General features: G+C 41.8%; 1 protein-coding gene across 6 annotated transcripts in view; it reads right to left on the reverse strand.

Moving 5' to 3' along the window:
- C2H8orf34 (chromosome 2 C8orf34 homolog) overlaps positions 1 to 18,476 on the reverse strand; it is a 234,935-nt gene extending 216,459 nt beyond the window's left edge. For all 6 annotated transcript variants that reach the window (XM_054017072.1, XM_054017068.1, XM_054017071.1 and 3 more), the window contains exon 1: positions 17,908 to 18,476. In XM_054017072.1, coding sequence (XP_053873047.1) covers positions 17,908 to 17,976 — 69 coding nt within the window. In that variant the 5' untranslated portion in view covers positions 17,977 to 18,476. The remainder of the gene's footprint in view (positions 1 to 17,907) is intronic.
- Between the last annotated feature and the right edge of the window lie 3,237 nt (positions 18,477 to 21,713).

The raw sequence follows: 21,713 nt of genomic DNA on the forward strand, positions 1-21,713 counted from the left end.
AAGAAAACAAAAATGGGGGAGAATAGAAAAGACCAGCGAAAAGCAACAGAAGAAAGAAGAAAAATAGAGAAGAACAGTGAAAGAGAAAAACCATGTGGAAAGGGAGAAAGAGGTAGGAAACAGATAGAGAGGACAGGGAAATCAGAGAAAAGAGGAATAGGAACCAGCCAAGAAACAGAGAAGTTATTTTTCCATTGTGTTCCGGACACTGGAACTCCCACTGGTTGTTTTACTTGGTTGAATTTGTGAGCAATTGAAAGTTCTTACTTAAGTCTAGCTGAATGATTAGAAATAAGAAAAAATAACTACAAGATACCCAGGGAACAGACTTTTTTTTTTTTTTTTTTGGTAAGAGATTACGCTTTACACTAGAGCTGAGCAAAAATGGGAATTTCCATCCCACAGGAAAGCCCAATCGTTCAACTTGTTTTTGTTCTGAAGTGGAAAGTTCCAAAAAGTCTATTCAGAAACATTTCCTTTCCGCATTTTTTAAACAAAACAAAAACAAAGAACATTTTGATATTCCCAAATCAAAATATTTAGTTTTGGCTTGGTGGACTGACTTGACATTTAATTCTGAGCAGTTCAACATTAAACTGCATCTCCCTATAGTGCTTCATTGGAGTTGTAGTTCAGATGCCTGATGTCCCATTCCCTCGAATGGGCCTGACTCCATGGGCAGACTACATCTTCCTGATGCACCCCTAGACGTGCGACTCCCATGCTGCACCACAAGGCTTAGACATGGGGGGGAGGGGGAGAACCAAGTTGCATCATGGGAGATATAGTGCAGCCAAGGAGCTCAGCCAGAGGGCATGAGACACCTGGACTATAACTACCACAAGGCAATAAATCATCTTAGGGAAATGAGGTTTAATAACGAACTGATTTGAAACAAAAAGTGTTGGATCAGTTCAAAATATTTTAATTTGGGTTAAACTGACCAAATGGGTTAAACCAATAGAAAAATTGGAAAGTTTCAATTTTGCAGAAACTGCATTTTGTATCGACAAGTCATTTCAACATAAAATAGCCAACCTGCTCTACTTTGTACCTTCTACCTAGGTTGAGTAGTGAGAATCCTACAGCAGAGTCATATCCCACCAAAACGGTAGAGTTTTAAGCCAGATGCAAACTTAAAATAGTCGAAGAACATTACAACACTTATCGAATAAGTGGAATTTAATAGGAAAAAGATGATCTGTAGTCCTCTATATTAGTAGTGGAGGCCAACTAGGGCACAAATTGAAATATGTTTGCCTACATTTTATAGTAGGGTAGTTTCCAGCTACATCAGAATCTGTAGTTGATGTAGCTGAAATGAAACCCAAAAGATATAACTTTCAGTATCTCCAAAACCCCAAAATACTACCAGTTTCACATTGATGGAAAGACTTTTGGAATAAAAGGAAACCAAAGATCATTTAACTTTCATGCAATAGGCCTGCCAGCTAACAGTAATAGAGGAATCTGATCTTACAAAACACACACCCACACACCAGAAGTGCACTGATTTTCACACTACCAGTTTCAAAAGACAGAAACAGATAACCAAACTCAGAGATGTGAGGTGGGGTCAGTTTCATTCCCTTCACTCACCAGTGTGTAAATGTAAAGGGAATCTAAGATGTTGTACCTTACATTCCAAGGAACTAGAGAAATGTATAACGTGTAAGTTAAAGTAGGAGTTGACCTACTTTAACTTCTATCATCTTATGCGTGCTAATAGTTGCTTTTCCTTACTACAGTCCTCTCTCCTTGCTCCTTTAGACTCCCCTCCTTACTTCTTTAGACTCAAAAGATGAAATCTTGGATTTCACCCAAAGCCTTTAGACTCAAATTTAGTGATTCTCAAAAGTTTTCAGCATGTATGAAACTTTATTACCACTGGGACAACTCACATGAAGAAAGTCCCAGTGGTACAAATCACATGAGGAAAGTTACTCATATGCCTAAATCTTTGCAAGATCAACTCCCAGAGGCTTGTCTATACAAACAATTAGTGCACAATAAGCTGCGGTGCAACCCTGCACTAGCCTGACAGGCATTGTCTATGTGTATCCTGTTGCCGCACACGAAAAGTTCTTTACTGCATGTTTCAAAGCGGGGTAGATCAAAGCACAATAGGGGACTTTTAGTGCATGGCAGCAGGGTGCCCAGCTTGCCACCCACTAGCTGTTTGGATAGACAAGCTCTAAGCAGACAATCTGAAAAAACACGTCTGCAATTTATATTAAAGGCATGGTTGCAAACTTCACTGGGAAATATTTATATGCCAGCAATTGAATGCATAAATGAACTTGAATGAGGGATTGTTGCAAGACAGTTTTGTGAGGCCTTTAAGAAGCCAACTGCAGAGGTTGAACAGGCTTAACACTGACACTTATCATATCAGGGCCACCGTGTAAAGCAGGTCTGAGATAATGGGGAGAGCTAAATAAATATCAGCTTACATAAGCTGGATGTACTTTCTACTTTATAAGTTATAGGTTAACTAGGTTACATAGGACTATAATATTATTACTATTAATATTTTATGACTCAAATATAATAGATACGCAATAATGAAGATAAAAAACCTGTGAAAGCAGGGCTCTTTGTAATTAATATGTAAACTAAGAAGTGTGTATTTTCCTGAGAGCAAAAAATAAAAATGAAAATCAAGATAATTATAAAAGGGGATATCATATCATAAAACCCTCTAATGTTCGTCTCACAAGGAATTTTTTTTTAATCGCTTCCAAGTTCAAGCAAAACAACTTCAGCATTTAAACACAACAGGGTAGATTTTCAAAGGCGCAATTGCCCTTTGTGCTTTGAAAATCTCCCCCAATGTAAATGTCATGGATTATTTAGTCAATATGCCCTCACTAAGCAACACGAGAGACTAACTGGTCCAGGGAAAAGCTATGTTTTAAAAAGATAAAAGGAACAGGTCCTTTAGAAGACTACACCCTGAAACATACAGCATTGTCCTATGCTTAAAAGGATATGGGCATAATATTACATAGAGTATTTAAAAACACTTTTATTGACTGTTTTAGGAGCTGATTCACAAAAACGTAAGCATGTGAGAAACTATGCATGCAAGTAGTCCCATTGGGCTGTAGTTAAGGACAGTAGTTACTGGGACACTTAATCCTTCCAGGATAGGGTCAGGTCAGTTCTTCATTGCCAAGAATTAAAGTTTTGGAAAGTTTTATTTAAAAAAAAAAGAGCCAAGTTGCTGCTAGCACTCCTTTTCCAATTTTTTCCCTCTTTTTTTAAGAAAAAACATGCAAAATACTGTATTGCTTTTTTAGACAGGCAATAAGGAAAAAAATGCTCATATTTTGAGCTTGCCAACCCTGACCATGATACTTTAAATACTAATCAAGTCATCAGAAAACTGTAAAGGAAGGACAAGTCCACCTAGTTACAAGTTAAGGCCCTAATCCTACAATTGGATCTACATGGGCAGGCCCTGAATGTATGCAGAGCCCCACTGACTTCAGCGGAGTTCTTTGTGGGTGCAGATCTGCTCGTATTAGGATTGTTCACTTTCTAATTGCACAAAATCGAACACTCCTGCCCTGCCTTTCCCCAAGGCTCCTGCCCCACCCCTTCCCCGAGGCCCTGTCCGCACTCACTCCATCCCCCCTCCCACCATCGCTCGCTTTCCCCCACCCTCACTCACTTTCACTGGGCTGGGGCAGGGGGTTGGGGTGCGGGAGGGGGATCTAGACTGGGGCTGAGGGATTCGGAGTGCAGGATGGAGCTCAGGGCTGGGACAGGGGGTTGGGGTGCAGACTCTGTGGTAGGGCCAGGGACGAGTGGTTTGGAGTGCAGGAGGGGGCTCAGAGAAGGGGCGAGGGGTTGAGATGCAGGAGGGGGTGCTGGCTCCAGGAGGGTGCTCAGGGCTGGGGCAAAGGGTTGGGGTATGGGAGGGGGTGAGGGCTCCAGCTGGGGGTGTGGGGTCTGGGATGGGGCCAGGGAGGAGGGGGTTGGGATGCAGGAGGGGGCTCAGGACTGAGTTAGGGTGAAGGAGGAGGTTCTGAACTGGGATGGGGTGTGGGCTCTGGCCTGGCACTGCTTACCTTAGGTGGTTCCCAGTCAGTGGCGCAGTGAGGCTCCCTGCCTCCCCTAGCTCCGCGCAGCTCCCAGAAGTGGCTGCCACGTCTGGCCCCTAGGTGAAGGGGCCAGATGGCCCTGCGTGCTGCCTGCGCCCGCAGGCGCCACCCCTGCAGCTCCCATTGGCCACAGTTCCCGGCCAACAGGAGCTGCGGAGCCGGCACTGAGGAGCGGGGGCAGCATGCAGAGCTTCCCTGATCGCCCCTCCGCCTAGGAGGCACAGGGATATTCTGGCTGCTTCCGGGAGCTGCGCGGAGCCTGGACAAGCAGGGAGCCTGCATTAGCCCCGCTGTGCCACCAACCGGACTTTTAATAGCCCAGCCAGCGGTGCTGACCAGAGCCACCAGGGTCCCTTTTCAACCAGGTGTTCTGGTCGAAAACCAGATGCTTGGCAACCCTAGCTCACATGGATCAAATTGCAGCCTCCAGGCCTCTCCAATCCTAACCAGCCATTGTGGCAGACAAAGTGGGGAAAAAAAATATCGCAAATGTTTGATACCACTTAAACTGGATCAATTACAGTATTGATGTATTGATAAAAACTTGATGTGCCTCCTGTTCTTTGCTTGTATTACTACAGTTCACGGTGGGGGGGGGGAAAAAAAAAAAAAAATCAATGCTTCAAAAATATAAAATAAAACAGATTTTTTTTTTTAAAACTTAAATTGGATTTTTTAAAATTTAAATTAAATATAGGTTTATTTTTAGAAAATAAACCTATTTAAAATTACATTTGGAATTAGGACAACTTATGTTAAGGTCTAAACTAATAATCTATTCAAATTGTTTAAATTAAATACAAAAATTATTAAGAAGTACATATTTGATGCCAAGTTTTAAAGAAAGTCAAACCACTGAACTGCTGGAAGTCACTGGCTAAGCACTTGGATCCAGAGTCTGAAGTATTAAAGCAACTTTTGACAGCAGTAGCCTATTCTGCAGGTTCAGACAGAATATTTTCTTAATTTTAGTTTATTCAACTAGTTCAGTTCAATAACTAATTCATTGAAAGTTAAGAAACCAATTGGGAGTTGAAAAGTTTGAAAAGCAGAAAAGTTAGTTTTTATTCCCAGATTGGAAGAGGCAAAACAAAGTGTGAGAAGAGGAGATCTACTAGTTCTAAAATATTAAAAGACATGGTGACCAGAACAATCATCTCAATTCACTAACTACAGATAATATCTTCCTTTGTTTAATAAATCAGTTTTAAAATTAAACACATTTTGAGAAATATTTTCTTATGTATCCAGCATATTTAAGGACATTTAATAAAAATAAATAAAAGGCTGGTTTTGTTCATTTACATTGAATTTGAATTTCCATCCAAGTACAGCTTGCCACAAACCACAAGTAAAAAATTAATCTAGTAAATAAGAACTGCATCATTCACCATTTTCTAACATAATCAAAAATATTAAGGATCTAAATAAATGTAAATTAAGCTATATAATTACTTAAATAAATGTATGTAGGTATAGTGTATCCTCTTCATTGGTAAAAAGCAACACCAAATTTAGTGTAAAGGCTATATTTAGTTGCAAATGAACACATTTTATCGGTTACCAACCAATGAGAATCACCTTTTATTTAGAAAAACAAGTAAAAAAGTACAAATGCAAAATATGATTAAAATCAATTATTTAAATCAAGGTTTGCTGCTTGCCGATTGAAATCATGATTAAAATCAGTGATTTAAATTGCTTTGTTTTAAACCAATCCACCCTGCAATAGTGCCCAAAGGCCCAACTAAAATCAGACTCCATTGTGGTAGGAACTGTACAAACACATAGTGAAGGACAGAAGAGCGTGTAGTCTAAGTAGACAAGACACACAAGTGGTTTGGAAAGGAAATAGAAGCACAGAGAAGTAGAGCGGCATGCTCAAGTCACACACAGCAGGACATCAGTGGCAGAGCTAGGAATAGAAGTCAGGTCTCCTGATTCTCAATCCAGTAGACTCCACTTGCTCTTCCCGCCCCCCCCCCCTCTGCACTCTCCTTGGTCTCCTTTTTAATTCCCTATACTTTTCTTCAGTATTCCTCCAAACTAATTTTGAGTTCCTCCTTATTTTGGCTAACTCCTTCCTTCTAATCTTTTTCCTATTATTGGGAATCAGAAGAAAAATAATGTTCTCTCGAGTTTCTTATTTGTTTCTGGTTCTCTTCCTCTCCTTGTTTTCCCTTTTCTTTCAGTATTTTTACTTCACAGCACAGAAAAAATAATCTGTGTAAAAAGTTAAGTGATAATTTTGTTTCTTTATTTGTTATCTTGTTTCCTTTTCTTTATCTCTCTTCTCTTTCCTCCGCACTGGTAAGTCTCCTCTTGCTTACATTCTGGGTCTTATTCTCCAAATCTCTTTCCAATCTGTTCTCCTCCACATACTAGGCTGAACAGTGCCTTATAGGCACTATAGGTCTGTCTCATCTTACGCTGGGGTTACGTTCCGCAGTCAGCGCATAAAGCGAAAACCACGTATAGTCAAAATTACATTTAGTGTAATGGCGGGCGGAATCGCCCGCACTACAGGAACAGTATTTAAATTGTTATTTTTCTCTTTTTTGTTTTGTTTTGTGTTTTGTGTTTTGTTTTTGCTGACCACGTAAAGCTGAATTCGCGCATGTTAAATGCACGTAAGATGTGACAGACCTGTACTATAAATCGGGTGCATTGCCCAAGCCAGAGCACTAGGAGGCAACTGTGACTCAGGAAAACACAGTACCTTCCAGGACTCCTTACCACAAAAGGGGTTTAAAACCCCTTAAGAAGATGCAGCATGGTTTCCCATGATCACTCATCCTTTCAGGATGACTAATGCTGTTTGACTTGTGCAGCTCTTGTGCTCAAATGAGTACAAGGATTGCAATTATTCTTGACCCTTGCATTGTGGCAGAGGAAGGAAAGGATCTTTTCAGTTTCCTCCTGTCTTGTACATCCACATTCAAGCATGTCAAAATCTAGCCCTGTGTGTCATCCTTCCTCTTTTGACCCAAGACCTAGACTGATCCTCTCTCTCCTCTTCCAGATTTGATCCCCAGGTGGTTCCTCCCCCCCACCCCCGAGCAGATTCCCCACCCTTGTGTCATAGAATCTGCCTCTTCAAATTTGTTTCTTCTACTCACTCATCCATGATTGCTTCCAGAGATTCTTCCCCTAAGATTGCTCCAGATGTCACACCACTCATCCCCAAGATCTGACCACCAAGTTTCGCCCATTACTGTAGACTACATTACTGTAGACTTTTAGGAAGAATGCAGCTGATAACACAACAGGGCAGACCTGCCTGCATTTGTGCAGCAAAAATAAATAATTTTTAAAACAGGGAAAAAATCCTGCATATAAATTTTAAAGTCCTGAAGTGGGCTCATCACTAGAGACAAACCCCTCACCCCCACAGTATTGCCAACCACAAGTGTTACAAATAATCATGAGTCAGCCCTCACACTAAAAATACTGGAATCATCACAGGGTTGCCTTTCATCTGCCTTCTGGTTTTTGAGCCTTTAGAATACACTCAGTTCCAGCTTTTCCCAGCAACTATAAGGGCTAGAAAGTTAATTAAAAAAAGAAAGCTGGAATTCTGATGTAATCCCTTGATTCCAGGAGCTGGGATTTAAGAAAAAACACTAAACATCAAGAGACTTGCAAAAAAAATATTTCCAACATTGCCTCAATCTTAACCCCATATTCCATCAATCCTCCCCTTCATCTTCATTGTATCAATGTGCCCCATTGTCCTCCAAATCCATCAGAAACCCACCCCAAGTTGTTCGGTTCTCCCCACTGCCATCCATCCCTCACACAAACATTGGGCTGGACTCCTTGCTTAATACATGTGGGTCCAGTGGCTACTTCTCCCTTCCTCTGATTTTTCTTCCCATCAGGTACCTACCTTGACATACATTCCTCCCCCAGCTTCCTCTAGGTCTCATATTGGAGGAGAAGAGAGGAGGTGAAGGCAAGGAGGCAGCCTGATAGACTGGTGGGGAAAGGAGGAGAGGGAGTCTCAGAAACCAGGCCTGGTTGACCCTACCTGCCAGCCAAAAGCCAAACACCCAACAGGGAAGGATGGGTAGCAGAGCTGGAAATTGAACTTTTGGCCAAATGGTAGAGATTAGGTACCTTTGGCACCACACTACTTGCCCTCTCACTCCTGCTAAGAGGCTGAATGAAGCAGCCTGCAATGCCCCCAGAGGGGAAGAAAAAGTAAAAGCAGACATAACCATGTAATAGCAGTTAAGGCAGAAGATAAAACTGCAAGAAGTGGCAATTCTATCACTGTTGTGTCTTTTGCTCTTCACATAACAAATGTAACACAAAGGAACCACCTGGGCATAGTGAGGTACAAATAATAGTATTTACTGAATATACACAACATGCAACTCCTAGCTACATACTCACTACTATTCTAATGGCTTCTAACACAGAGAGTACAATAAGCACTACTGCAGGGCTCACAAATGATTTAAAGATGTTTCCATATAGTATAATTGCAAACCTCATTGAATTTGGAAGCTTTCTGAGTGATTTGGGGTGGGGTGGGGTGAGGAGGGTCATTTTTAAAATACAGTTTTCATGATTGTCTAAATCCTGGAATGAAACTCAGGAATTTCTGTCTTTATATCAAATGCTTCAACTGCTTTCAAGGAGTCTGAAACCATAGGTTACCCTCAGTAAAGATGGCCCACATTTCCCTTTCAGTCTATAGGGATACTAAGAGAGCGCAGGAAAAAGTGGGGGCAAGAGGAAATTGAGGGGTGCAGAAAGGAAATCTGAGGGATTGAAAGGGAATATGGGGTGCAGAAGACTGTAGCGCAGTGGTTCTCAACCAGGGGTACATGTACCACTGGGGGTTCTCAGAAGTCTTCCAGGGGGGTACATCAACTCTTCTAGATATTTGCCTAGTTTTACAACAGGCTACTAAAAAAAGCACTAGCGAAGTCAGTACAAACTAAAATTTCATACAGACAAAAGTAGTAAGCAATTTTTCAATAACTGTGCTGTGACACTTCTGTATTTTTAGATCTGATTTTGTAAGCAAGAAGTTTTTAAGTGAGGTGAAACTTGGGGATAGGCAAGACAAATCCGACTCCTGAAAGGGATACAGTAGTCTGGAAAGGTTGAGAGACACTGCTTTAAAGGAGCTGGAAAAGTGGGAGGAGAGAAATTTGGAGACTGTGTGGGAAAAGCAAGGCAAATATGGGGGAATGATGATTAACAAATTGAGATTGATGTTGTCAGGCTTAATCAGTATTTTCTAAAGTGTTTTCAGCTCATCAGTTGAAAGGTGCTATATAAAAATAAAATAGTAATATATAATAGTTATACAAGCACTAGCCGATAGAAATATTCAGTCTCACAATTTAAAAATATTTTTTTCACTGCTTCCAAAAAAACCAACAGCATATTTTCATGTGTTATGAGAGTCACTGAAAGCCCCAAGGATGGGCATATGAACTTATTCAAACATCTCACAATCCTAAAACCCCCACTTTGTTTCAGTAGTTGTGAATTCTGTATGTTCAATTTTTATTATGAACTAGCTGAGCTTATCGTCAGACACACACAAGATTAACCTCACTTATGAATGTTCTTGTTAACATAACAAAAAGATACCTTGTAACTTTAATTTTAGGCGAGGCTTAATTTTGCTGTGCTACCCTAAACAAACACACAAACACACACACACACACACACACACACACACACACACACACCCCTTGAAATGCAATTTACAATTCTTCATTTGGGTCAAGAAGGTATTTGAAAATTACACTTTCAAATCAAAGTCAGCATCAGATATAAAACATTATGGGTAAATTTGTAGCAGCTACCTAAAAGGAGTAAGAGCAATGCTTTCAGTAATGTCAAACGTTTTTAACAAAAAGGGGGTTTTGTCCTTAATTTCTTTTTTCAGACTTCTTTGTTTTGTCTTAAATATACTTTGCTAAGATTTTAAATATAAAAAGGCAACCCTGCATTCTACTTCTAAATTATTTTAATACACCTTTCCCACCTTATTTTAGCCTCCCTGAAGTTGCCCTATCTGGTTCCTGTTCCACTGTTATATCAAAGCTACCAGGGGAACCCACAAGAGCATGGTAACAGAAAATTATATCATCATTTATGACTTTTGAGGAATGTCTCTTTTCATTATGTATCTGTCAGGATGTACAGATCTGCACTACTGAGGCACACAAGTGTTCTTTTCTGGACCTGCACTATATCTCTAATATTCAGGGCCAAAAATATTTTAAAGTGACCATTTAAACTGTGGGAATAAAAACTGCGTATACACCCACTGTGCAAAGGAAACCCACACTTACACATGCAAATAGGTAGTTAACAGGCAGTGTGGCCCGTTTGCACACATAATTACCTGTTTCAAGAGAGCAAATATGGAGTTTGCGCAAGTTCAATTACCTGATTGTTCATTCATCTATACATATTTGTACCTAAGGCCGGAGAGTGTACAACTTCAGCAATGGTATTTGAAAATTTAGCTCTCACTCAGAGCCAGATTCTGCCTGATTTTTACATGGGTGCGTAATGGAAACAATGTGCAAAGAACCATCCCCTGTACCCTACCACGTGCAGTCTGTGTAAGTATGAGGCATAACTGCAGTCCCAGTGAAGGAAATGTTCCATCTCTACTCCCCGGGGCACCTAGTGTCCCAAAAGGAAGTGTACTAGTGGTCCCACTCATCCATACGCATTGGGGGTTTAGGAAGACATTCCCTAAGGCAGGGAGTCTCCACCTCATACTTTACACTGGGAGCATAATGTAGTTCTAAATAATAAGAGTGTATAGAAGCATGGGAGTCACATTTTCAAAATTATACCTGACAGCGTATATTCCTGCAAGCTCAGATGCCGGGATGCAAGTCTGAATACTATCACACATAGTCTCTGCACACCCAAAAATGAAGTTCTAGTTGATTTCAGTTGGATTTCTTGGAGCTCAGCACTTCTGAAAAATCAGTTTGGGCACTCAAAAACTGAGGCACCCAAAAGGAGTGGACTCCGTTGAAGATATGGGTCTAAGCTAATAGAGGACTGAACTGGCAACCCTTTCACACATAAGTAATCATCGCCCATGTAAATAGTCCTACTGATTTCAATGGGACTACACTATCTATGAGTAGCTTTTACTCTTGCAAGTATAAAGATACTAAGATCAGGGCCCTAGGATAGTCCCCATTAATAATCAATATATATAAATGTATCCCAGAAGAGGGCTAGACATACTTAGCAGAAACAAAATCCAGGAGGTATATTAGATAGGATAAAACTGTATATGATACAAACCCTCAAGTTTCAGCATACAAACCAACCACTAATTGTGTGTGGATAAGAAAACACTGACCCCTGGAATATAGTAGTCCATCATAAAGGTTTTTCACCTTCCTATGGACACGTCTGGTACTCTAACTACTCTCAGAAAGGGAATACCAAGCTAGATCAATTACACAGGTCTGATCCAGTATGATAAATCCTATGAATGCTGCAATCTAAAATTCTGCCTGTGAAATACGAGTACTGAAAGAACTTTGTCTTTCTAAGGCTCCACCTAGCTGTCTGAAACTAAACATTTCTCAGTCTAAAATTCACATGACCCAGAATTCACTACTTTTCATCCCAGGAACAGAATGTGTCCTGATAGCCATAAAATTGAAACAAAAATAAATGATAACTCTGAAGAGCCTAGACAGAAGCATCTCTAGGAGGCTATTATATCAATCAGTATGATTTTTATATCCTAAAAGTTGCACTCTATCTTTTGATAGTATACATTGACAGCTGAGATGCTCAAATTAACAGTCCCTGAATTTGTACATTTAAGGACTAAGGGCACACCATTCTCAGAAGATGGCCCACAACTCTGGAATTCACTCCAGCCTTAGGCCAACAAAGGGAGCAGGCATGGTAGAATAGCTGTTCAATGAATAACAATATTCTGAAGTGTAGATTCAGGTTTAGGGTTATTTTTGATTTAGCGAGACATTTATTTTGGTTCTTTTAACCAATGGTGGTTGGCTGATTATTTGCTGTTTTTAATGTAAATGTGTCTAGAGATGGTCTGATCTATAAATGGAGGTGAAGTAATATATAAAATATACTTATAAATGTTAAGATAATCATTTTAGGATTCTGTAAATAATTCTTTTTATGGTGTCATACAGAATTCATCTGATACACACAGTGGATTGAAATAACCAGGGAAATTATGTTTTTCAACTAGCCCTTTTAAAACCTAAAGAAAAATTCAAACTAACAACAAAGCTTGACTGAGTAATTAGAACACACATCAAACAAGTTCCCCCAACAGCTTTGATAAGAAAAATGTAGTTTTGCACATCTGTTACTAAAAGCATATTTTAAAAAGACTGAAAAATATTTGTTTTTCAGAGGCTAGAAATTTAATTATGGACAAGTTTAGTTAACTCTAGGCAAAGTGAGCCTAATGTTGCAGCCCTTTGTTCAAGCAAATCTGTCCCTGAAGTCAACTTAAGACCACAAATTCAGGGCCCACTATTGCTTTATAAGAGAGTGATCAGAGCCCAGATCTTAGGTGTAGTCATTTAAAAAAAAAAAAAAAAAAAAAAAAAAAAACAGTCCAAGGAATTAACTGTTTTCTGGTTTGTATAACAACATACAGATTAGTTTTTCAACCCTTAATTCTATACATTAGAAAATCTTCAAGTCACTACATAGGTCTCAGAACTGTTATAGGTCTGCTGCAATCTCTTTTTAAATGACTGTTTCTGCTCCTCTTCAAGTTAATAGCTAAATGCCCAATTACTTCAATAGGAGCAGTTTGATCCTAAAAGAGTAATGTCCTGGTTTCCAAGTGTTCAGAGGAGCTTGACTTTATTAGGATTATTAGCATGAGTGAGAACTACTTGCATGAGAAAGGAACTTTAGAATTGGGTCCTGGGAATTCAGAGTGAGTCAATACTTCAATTGGAGAGAAATGAGTGGGTACAGATTCAGAATATTATTGCCTAGCCAGCTTTATGCACAATATGTACACAGGTCCTGTTCACACTGTGAAGCTTCACTGTTGTTTTTTGCAGAAATAATTCCACAATCAACATTTCTGTTAAACAGAGTCTAGCCCCCCCACTCCCCCTTCCGTCTACACACAAATGGTGCTAACCCAAGGCTCAAACCCAAGATCTCATGTTACCAGGGAGGAGGGTCTGAGCCTGAGACAATCCAGGCCCAAGGGTTCAGGTACTGTTTTTTGGTGTAGATGTAGCCCCGCAGGACTCATGCTCTGGGAGTCCAACAAGAGTATTCCACAATCTACCAGCTGACTTTTTTTGTCCTCTGGACAGTCAAGCTTGGTGAACAGCCAAGTTTTCCCACATTACACCACAAACAAAGGGCTAGAGTGGCCACATTTTGGGAGGTTGCCAGGAAATTTGCATTTAGTGTGTAGGTCCTGGGTGGCGTGAGGGCCTGTGATATCCTGGAGGTCAGATTAGATGATCCGGTGGTCCCTTCTTGCTTTAAACTCTATGACTTTATATATATGACAGTTGTCAACAGGACAAACAAGAAAAGTTTAAGATATGGCTCACATAATGCTGTATGGATGCTAGAGCCCCAGGTTGGGGCCCAAGGTTCAACAATTCCTAACCTGGGATTACAAATAAGTGTAGATTTCCCAAACAACTGCAACTTTACTGATCCCCATGTATACCATGTATTGCTATTGTTGAAGTTGAATACCATAAGAGCTGGTGTTCAGATCTGGCCACTACTAATACAGTACAATAGGGAGAATAATGGGCAGAAATGGAGGCAACAGGTACAGGATAATACAGGACAGAAAGGAGGACAGTTACATTGTCATACACAAAACCGTAAGTAATTGGCACCTTTGGCAGGACAAACCATGCACTGACCAACAGCTTCAACCACCCAGACTAACATGTAAGGGAACTACTGGTCATTAAAAAAAAATATGGTTTGGCATTTCAGACATCAGCTTGTTATGCCAGTACGATTGTCTCTGGAATTCAAAATCCTGTTTTCTACAGAGTACTGTTCATTTATCTACATAGTTGGACACGTTTCTATTTATTCTCTTCCATCCCTGGCTTTCCTCACGTCAATTCACTGTTTCTCTGCCCATTCCCTGTGGCACCCTTCCATTCACTCACTATTAATCAGCAATACTTAGGCACTTCCTTAAAGCTTCTGCCTTGAACCATGTATAGTGGTAGTTTGACAGTAATAGCCATGACCTGCTGACCAAATATAACCTTTACTGAGCTCCATCTAACTTCACCCTGTACTGACTGGGCACCATGGAGTTTGTACACATTGCAAAGGACAATTGTCCATGCCACCTGGTCACTAATTAGCATCAGGAATGGAAATGGCTACATGTCTAGTTGGCAGCAGAGTGCCCCAAGGGTCGGTACTGGGGCTGGTTTTGTTCAATATCTTCATTAATGATCTGGAGGATGGCGTGGATTGCACCCTCAGCAAGTTTGCAGATGACACTAAACTGGGAGGAGAGGTAGATACACTGGAGGGTAGGGATAGGATACAGAGGGACCTAGACAAATTAGAGGATTGGGTCAAAAGAAATCTGATGAGGTTCAACAAGAACAAGTGCAGAGTCCTGCACTTAGGATGAAAGAATCCCATGCACTGCTACAGACTAGGGACTGAGTGGCTAGGCAGCAATTCTGCAGAAAAGGACCTAGGGGTTACAGTGGACAAGAAGCTGGATATGAGTCAACAGTGTGCCCTTGTTGCCAAGAAGGCTAACGGCATTTTGGGCTGTATAGGTAGGGGCATTGCCAGCAGATCGAGGGACGTGATCATTCCCCTCTATTTGGCACTGGTGAGGTCTCATCTGGAATACTGTGTCCAATTTTGGGCCCCCACACTACAAGAAGGATGTGGTAAAATTGGAAAGAGTCCAGCAGAGGGCAACAAAAATGATTAGGGGTCTGAAGCACATGACTTATGAGGAGAGGCTGAGGGAACTGGGATTATTTAGTCTGCAGAAGAGAAGAATGAAGGGGTATTTGATAGCTTCTTTCAACTACCTGAAAGGGGGTTCCAAAGAGGATGGATCTAGACTGTTCTCAGTGGTAGCAGATGACAGAACAAGGAGTAATGGTCTCAAGTTGCAGTGGGGGAGGTTTAGGTTGGATATTAGGGAAAACTTTTTCACTCGGAGGGTGGCGAAGCACTGGAATGGGTTACCTAGGAAGGTGGTGGTGGAATCTCTTCCTTAGAGGTTTTTAAGGTCAGGCTTGATGAAGCCCTGGCTGGGATGATTTAGTTGGGAACTGGTCCTGCTTTGAGGAGGGGGTTGGACTAGATGACCTCCTGAGGTCCCTTACAACCTTGATATTCTATGATTCTATGAAATGGGATAAAGAAGCCAAAAAGAATATGAAGAGGATTTTATCCACCTTTCACAGAAACCCAAGTATCTGTTTTATTTTATACTATGGCAAAACCTGTAGGCATGACAAACTATAAAATATTATTCAATTTAACTGATTGTGTGTACATTGTGCTCCCAATATACTATATCTTTCTATATAACAAGCGTAGTTACTTTATTAGCTTGATCCTGTGGTCTTTGAGCAAGACAAATTCCCACTGACTTCAAAGGTGCTTTCCTTGACTAAGGATGTCACGATCAAACTAGGAAAAATGGACATTTCCACTAGCAAAGTCCAGTGAACAACAACAAAAATGATTAAACGTCTAGAAAACATGACCTATGAGAGAAGATTGAAAAAAAATGAGGTTTGTTTAATCTGGAGAAGAGAAGACGGAGGTGGAATATAACAACAGTTTTTGAGTACATAAAAGGTTGTTACAAGGAGGGGGGAGAAAAACTATTCTTGTTAACCTCTGAGGATAGGACAAAAAGAAATGGGCTTAAATTGCAGCAAGGGTGTCTTAGATTGGGCATTAGGAAAAACTTCCTGTCAGGGTGGTTAAGTACTGTAATAAATTGCCTAGGAAGGTTTTTGAATCTCTGTCATTGGAGATTTTTAAGAGCAGGTTAAACAAACACCTGTCAGAGATGGTCTAGAGATAATACTTAGTCCTGCCTTGAGTGCAGGGGACTGGACTAGACCTCTCAAGATCCCTTCAAGTCCTATGCTTCTATGAAATTCACATCACCAGCATAAAACACGAGCAGCCAGGCTTTATCTAGGTGAAGTGCCAGGAGCCTCTTTGGGTAAAAAGGCACACACTTATTTTATGGACTAGAAAACAAGTTGATATCAGGTAGGGTGTTTTGTTTTTTTATTTTAGTATACAAAAGGCAGGTCTATTAGTGAAAGGTCAAGAGGAGACAAATTAGTCATTTTTTCATGATAGTTGCCAAGCAACCATGTTTATAAAAATCTAACATTTCATTAACTTCAAAAAGGGGAAGTTTGGTTTTGATAAAAATATCTAGAAATACCTAAAATTGGTGTATTCCTTAGTATCTACTTTGAATTTTTTTTAAAAAATAGAGTTTTTATCACAGATTTGAAGAATGAAAATATCCACCTCCTTGAATCTGAACCAAGGTATTCTGTCATAAAAGCCTTCGTCCATGTAAGATATAACAACTGACCCGTATCAACTTGTTTTCTAACAAAATTTGAATCGTTTTTTTATTAGGGTTTGAAGATGCCTCCTAACATGGAGAGACAGAATTCATCAAACTATTTTTTTCCAGATAAGGAACACTAATAGGTGAATCAGACATATTAAGATTGATAAAGGATAAGGAAAATAATGAAAAACAGAGTTGCATGTCTCACAATGGTACTATATATGATCATACGCACACTTAGGTTTTGTAGATCTTGTTCATATTAAAGCAAAATACTGCATGTAGCCTGTGGCCAAGTGTTGTATTTTACATCTGTATTTGCAATAAATCATTTCTCGGGGTGCTGGAACAATTTGTATAGGGAGGATGCTGAGAGCCATTGAACCAAACTGTAAACCCTGTATATGATAGAAACCACTTCAAGCCAGGGGGTGGGGCAGCACCTATGTTATTCCTTAAAGAGTAGGCAGATTTGGTAAGTATTATGTTCCCAGCCCAGTGCGGTGATTTCCCTGTAAATACACATTCATTTCTCGCTATGCTGAATTTCTTTCTAACCCATCAGAAGGAGTTGTTCCATTCTCCTGCCTGCCCTAGGTCTTCCCATAGCCTTTATGTTTCGCCCTGAACCACAGGGACGCCCAGGGAAGTATTCCCATGTGGTGGCTCTGTGTGTGTGTGTGTGACTGTCAGCACAGGTCGCGCTAGCCGCTGCCCAGCGAGCCTTCGGGAGCCCTTCCCAGCGCTCCCATGGAAATGACAGGGACGCCTCTCAGGCCGGGCGGAGCAAAGTCACTCGCTCTCCCCTCGCCCTAGCAACGCACGGGACGCTTTCCCGCTCCGTTCACACACAAACCAGGGCGGCTGCCCACGCTGCTCGCCTCACTCACGCCCCAAGGGCTGCGGAACCCGGGGGGCTTCCCCCGGCTGTGGCCAATCTGGGGGCGTGCGCTCTGCGTGCGGGGGAATCCCTGCGCGTGAGGCGGCGGCGTCCCCTGCGTGTCGGGGAGAGCAGGGCCAGGCGTGCGAGGGTGCAGGTGCCGTGGAGGGGGAAAGAGGCATGGGGGAGGGGGCGCAAGGCGCGCGCCTGCAGCCCGTGGAATCGCGTGACGTTTCCCGGGTGGGTCACACACGAGCTCGCACCTGCTGTGCCCCGGCAGCCCAACCCCTCCCCCCGCCTTCGCGCCCCCCTCCCCGCCTCACCTCGAACAGGGGCCCGATCCTGTTCTTCTCCAGGTAGGCTTGGATCCTGGTTTGCTGATGCGCCGCCATCAGGAGCCGAGCTGCCGAGGCGGGGGCCCGGCTCACCCTCCCTCAGGCGCGGGGCTCTCAGGCGGCGGGAGTGGGAAGGGCCCCCGCAGGGGGAGACAAAAGCCCAAGTCCCGGGGACGGAGCCAACTCAGGTAATGGGGGCGCGCCGGGCGGGGCAGAGCGCGGCTGCCCTCAGGCGAGGGACTGGCCGGAGCGGGGCAGGCGGGAGGAGAAGGGAGCGGCGCCGGCGTGTGTCTGGGTCGGCTCCTTGGTTACTGGAGCAGCAGCTCCGCTCCCTCGGCCACCGCGCTCGCCTCGCCCAGCTGCCTCCCTAGCGACAGTGCAGCCCGCGGGGTCGGTGCTGCTCCCCCAGCGCCGCTGGCTGCGCGGGGGCGGGCTGGCTCTTCAGCTGCCGCTCGCACATACGGGACCAAAGCCCGCAGCCTCCCGCTCCCGCTAGCGCAGCAGCGACCCTGTTCCGCGCCGGGCTCCCCCGCTGCCAGCGCCTTGCTGCTGCTGCTACCGCGACACACCGTAACACGCTTCCCCCGCTGGCTGAAGTTTCCTGATGAGCTGAGGGAAACTGACTCTTATCAGCCACGGGTAATATCCAGGCGAGGTGGGGGCTGTACAAACAATCCTCACACCCCTCATTTGCATACTGATTGAAAAGGCACAGATCAAAACTTCTGCTGGGGGGAGAGAGGCTAGTAAATGATTTGTTTGGCACATGCGCTATGGTGGGGGTATTGGGTGTATCCAATTCTTCCCCTTCCTTCCTCGTTTTATTCTGCCTCTAATTATTTTCTTCGTAATTATGAAGTTCCCAGCTGTCTATGTGCTGAGGGCACTGTTCATGGTAATAAAACAGTTTAAAATATATATAGATCTTCCCTGCTACCAGTTACCTGAACCCCAGTAACCAAGGGCCCTCATCCAAATGCCATTAACGTCAACATAAAATTCACCTGGTTTTAGAGGAAGCTGGGATTAGGGTCGAAACCAAGAAAACAGAACTTATTCTTTCTGAACCTCTTCACCTTATCTGAAAGCAGAGTCATAACCATCCTTCTTCCCTTCAAAAATAATATTTTAACAAAACACAGTTTTCAAGATTTAAGCATTCCATGTTTTTATTCATCAGCAAGAATTAGTTCTGCTCTGTCAGAATTCACCATCTAATTTTGAACCATTTTAACAACAAACGTTCTCTTTTTATTTTAAATTCTCTTACAAGAAAAAAACAAAGAGCTATGAAGTGTGTGCCCAGTTATGCTGAACATTCAGCATATCTGCTGAATCAGGTTTTCTAGTCCATTGCACCACCACGTCAGGCAAGGCTCAAATTTCCAACAAATTCAAGAGCAAAAGATGATCCTGATTCAAATTTTCTTTGAGAGGAAGGTGAATTTTGAATAATGAGTTCTGGTCCCACATTTATTGACTACTGTTTATATTGCTGTTCACTTCAAAGACTTGTCCCTTGCTGTAGAAGAAGGTCGGGTATCAGCACCTTTTATGAATACATCTTATACTGCACCCTTTTTGCATTAGTGCAGAAGTGGGCGTGATGCCCCCTGTGTACCTGTGAGTTCAGAGAGATGTGCACAGTGTTCTTTGCTGAGGCACAATTGTTTTCACCACTGATATCCAAAACAAGCAACACACAGATTTTATTTTCTAAAATAGCCACCAGTGGTACAGGGTCTTTCTACATTAGGATTCTGAGATTTTTAGTTCTTGTTGGCACTCAAGCCTTCTATGTTCATATCAGCCCATATTTTGGGGGGGAATTGTGCTCCAATTAGAATGCATGGCATCGCTAGACTAATTTGTCACTAAAACTATTCTAACTAGCCCAGTGAGGATGAAGACCAGTGGTGCAGAATCAACATAGAGGCTCTTACTCCACCTCAGTGTAAGAGAAAAAAGGGGCATGGATGTACTTTTATAGCATCTTGTGGCCAATACAGCTGGCATAAATTACAGCAGTCCTTAGGCTGCTCTAACAGCGCACAGGGACCTGATTGCACAAAGCCTCAATAGGATCAGCAAAGTACTGCTGCTCCATAAAAGTCAGAAGAGAAGAGTGTAAGAAAGTGCTCTGGCAACAATTCAAATAAAACAGCTGTAATAAAGATTTTAAAGTAGGCTAACCCATCTAATCTATGCTTGCACACCCTTCCAGAATTGCACCCCAAGATCTAGACCTCAGTTTTATACATCTTTTTGTTTTCTTATGTCTCTTGCTATTTTGCCTCTTATTTCTCTCTCCTCCACCATTAATTCACTCTCAGCTGTAAACTAGTCTTTAGACTTTCTAGTTTAGTATCCACCATAAAGAGCCCAATTGACAGAGCTATTGTAACAAAACCAGGAGGGGTCATCACCAAGGACAGAGCCCAGGGCCTACAGCACCAAAAGCACAACTACTATCTTTGTTAACTAAAGCATCGTATGATCTCATGGAACAACTTTCTTAGCTGTAAGTAGCAGATTCATAGCCTCTATGTGGACCTACAGGGAGACATAATCACAGATATTTCCTTACCAAGAGCCTGAAAGTTACTATCCAGAGTGGACCGCATGTTACTATTTTCTGGCTGAAAGTTTCTCACAGCGCTCTAATGGAAAGCTTGCCTGCTGCTGAAGTGTAGGAGTACAGGTATTTCCTGCAGAGTGTGGGCTCAGTGGCATGGGAACAAGAAGCTTCAGTGTTAGCACATTTTTTCACTTTATCCCACAGAGCTCAAACAATACAGTCATCAGCTATTTGGTATAAGCAACATTAAGATCTCTAAAAATAAGTCACTGCAATTTGTAAATAAGCACAGAGCTTTGGCTGTGTGTGTCTGTCTCAGGTGGCTGTTAGGGAAACATTTTAAAAAAGTAAATTTTAAACAAGCTTTTAAAAAACTAAGGACCCTAAAATAGCTCCTTTTAAAATTGATTGTCAATTAATTTTAATGAAGCATTATAGATTTTAGAATATGTATCATTTATATTCTAGCATTTTGTTTTGTATACTAGGCTTTGGAATTGTATACTAGGCTACTTTTCAACAAAACAATATAATAGTCTTTCATTTAGTGCTGTTTTAGATATCTAACAGCAATTTTATAAAAGCTTATGTTTCTTCATATATAAACAGTACATTTTTAGTGGGAATGAGATTTGTTATTGGAAGATTATACAGGCTGTGTTTCCTGTGTAATAGTCTTCACTGAACTCTAAGAACAAAATGGTTACAGGAATCCTCACTCAGGGAAGTAGAGAGGTGTAGTACACAGAAAGCGAAAGGTAAAACTGTTTCCACAAAAAGTAAATAGTGGAAAACAGAAGAAAAAGCTGGGAAGCAGACAGAAAAAGCAGAGGTTGTCTCATAACCCTATGACCCTACTCTATTCTATTCAGGTTCTTATACCATGCTCCTCACCTCAGAGCACTCGCCCGTAGTGCATTAAGTGATGTGTCTAACATCTGTCACGCACTGTGTGTGTACACTCATCCTCTCCCTGGGGGAATAAGTGTGTGTAATAGAGTGTCTCCTTTCAATAGGGTGTTTTTTGTTTTGACCCATTTGGTTGCAGGGACTTCCGTGCACAATTCCAGCTACCATAATAATCTATATAATTTCAATGACGTGGTGCCTATCTTTCAGTAATAAGTCATTCACTGCATTTCCAACACTAAGGGCCCAATTTTAAAAGGTGCTGAACACTTGCCGTTCCTATCAATTTTAGTTGGAGTTGTAGGGG

Source organism: Malaclemys terrapin, chromosome 2 (assembly GCF_027887155.1).
Source record: "Malaclemys terrapin pileata isolate rMalTer1 chromosome 2, rMalTer1.hap1, whole genome shotgun sequence".
In the NCBI taxonomy this organism is placed as follows: Eukaryota; Metazoa; Chordata; order Testudines; family Emydidae; genus Malaclemys; species Malaclemys terrapin.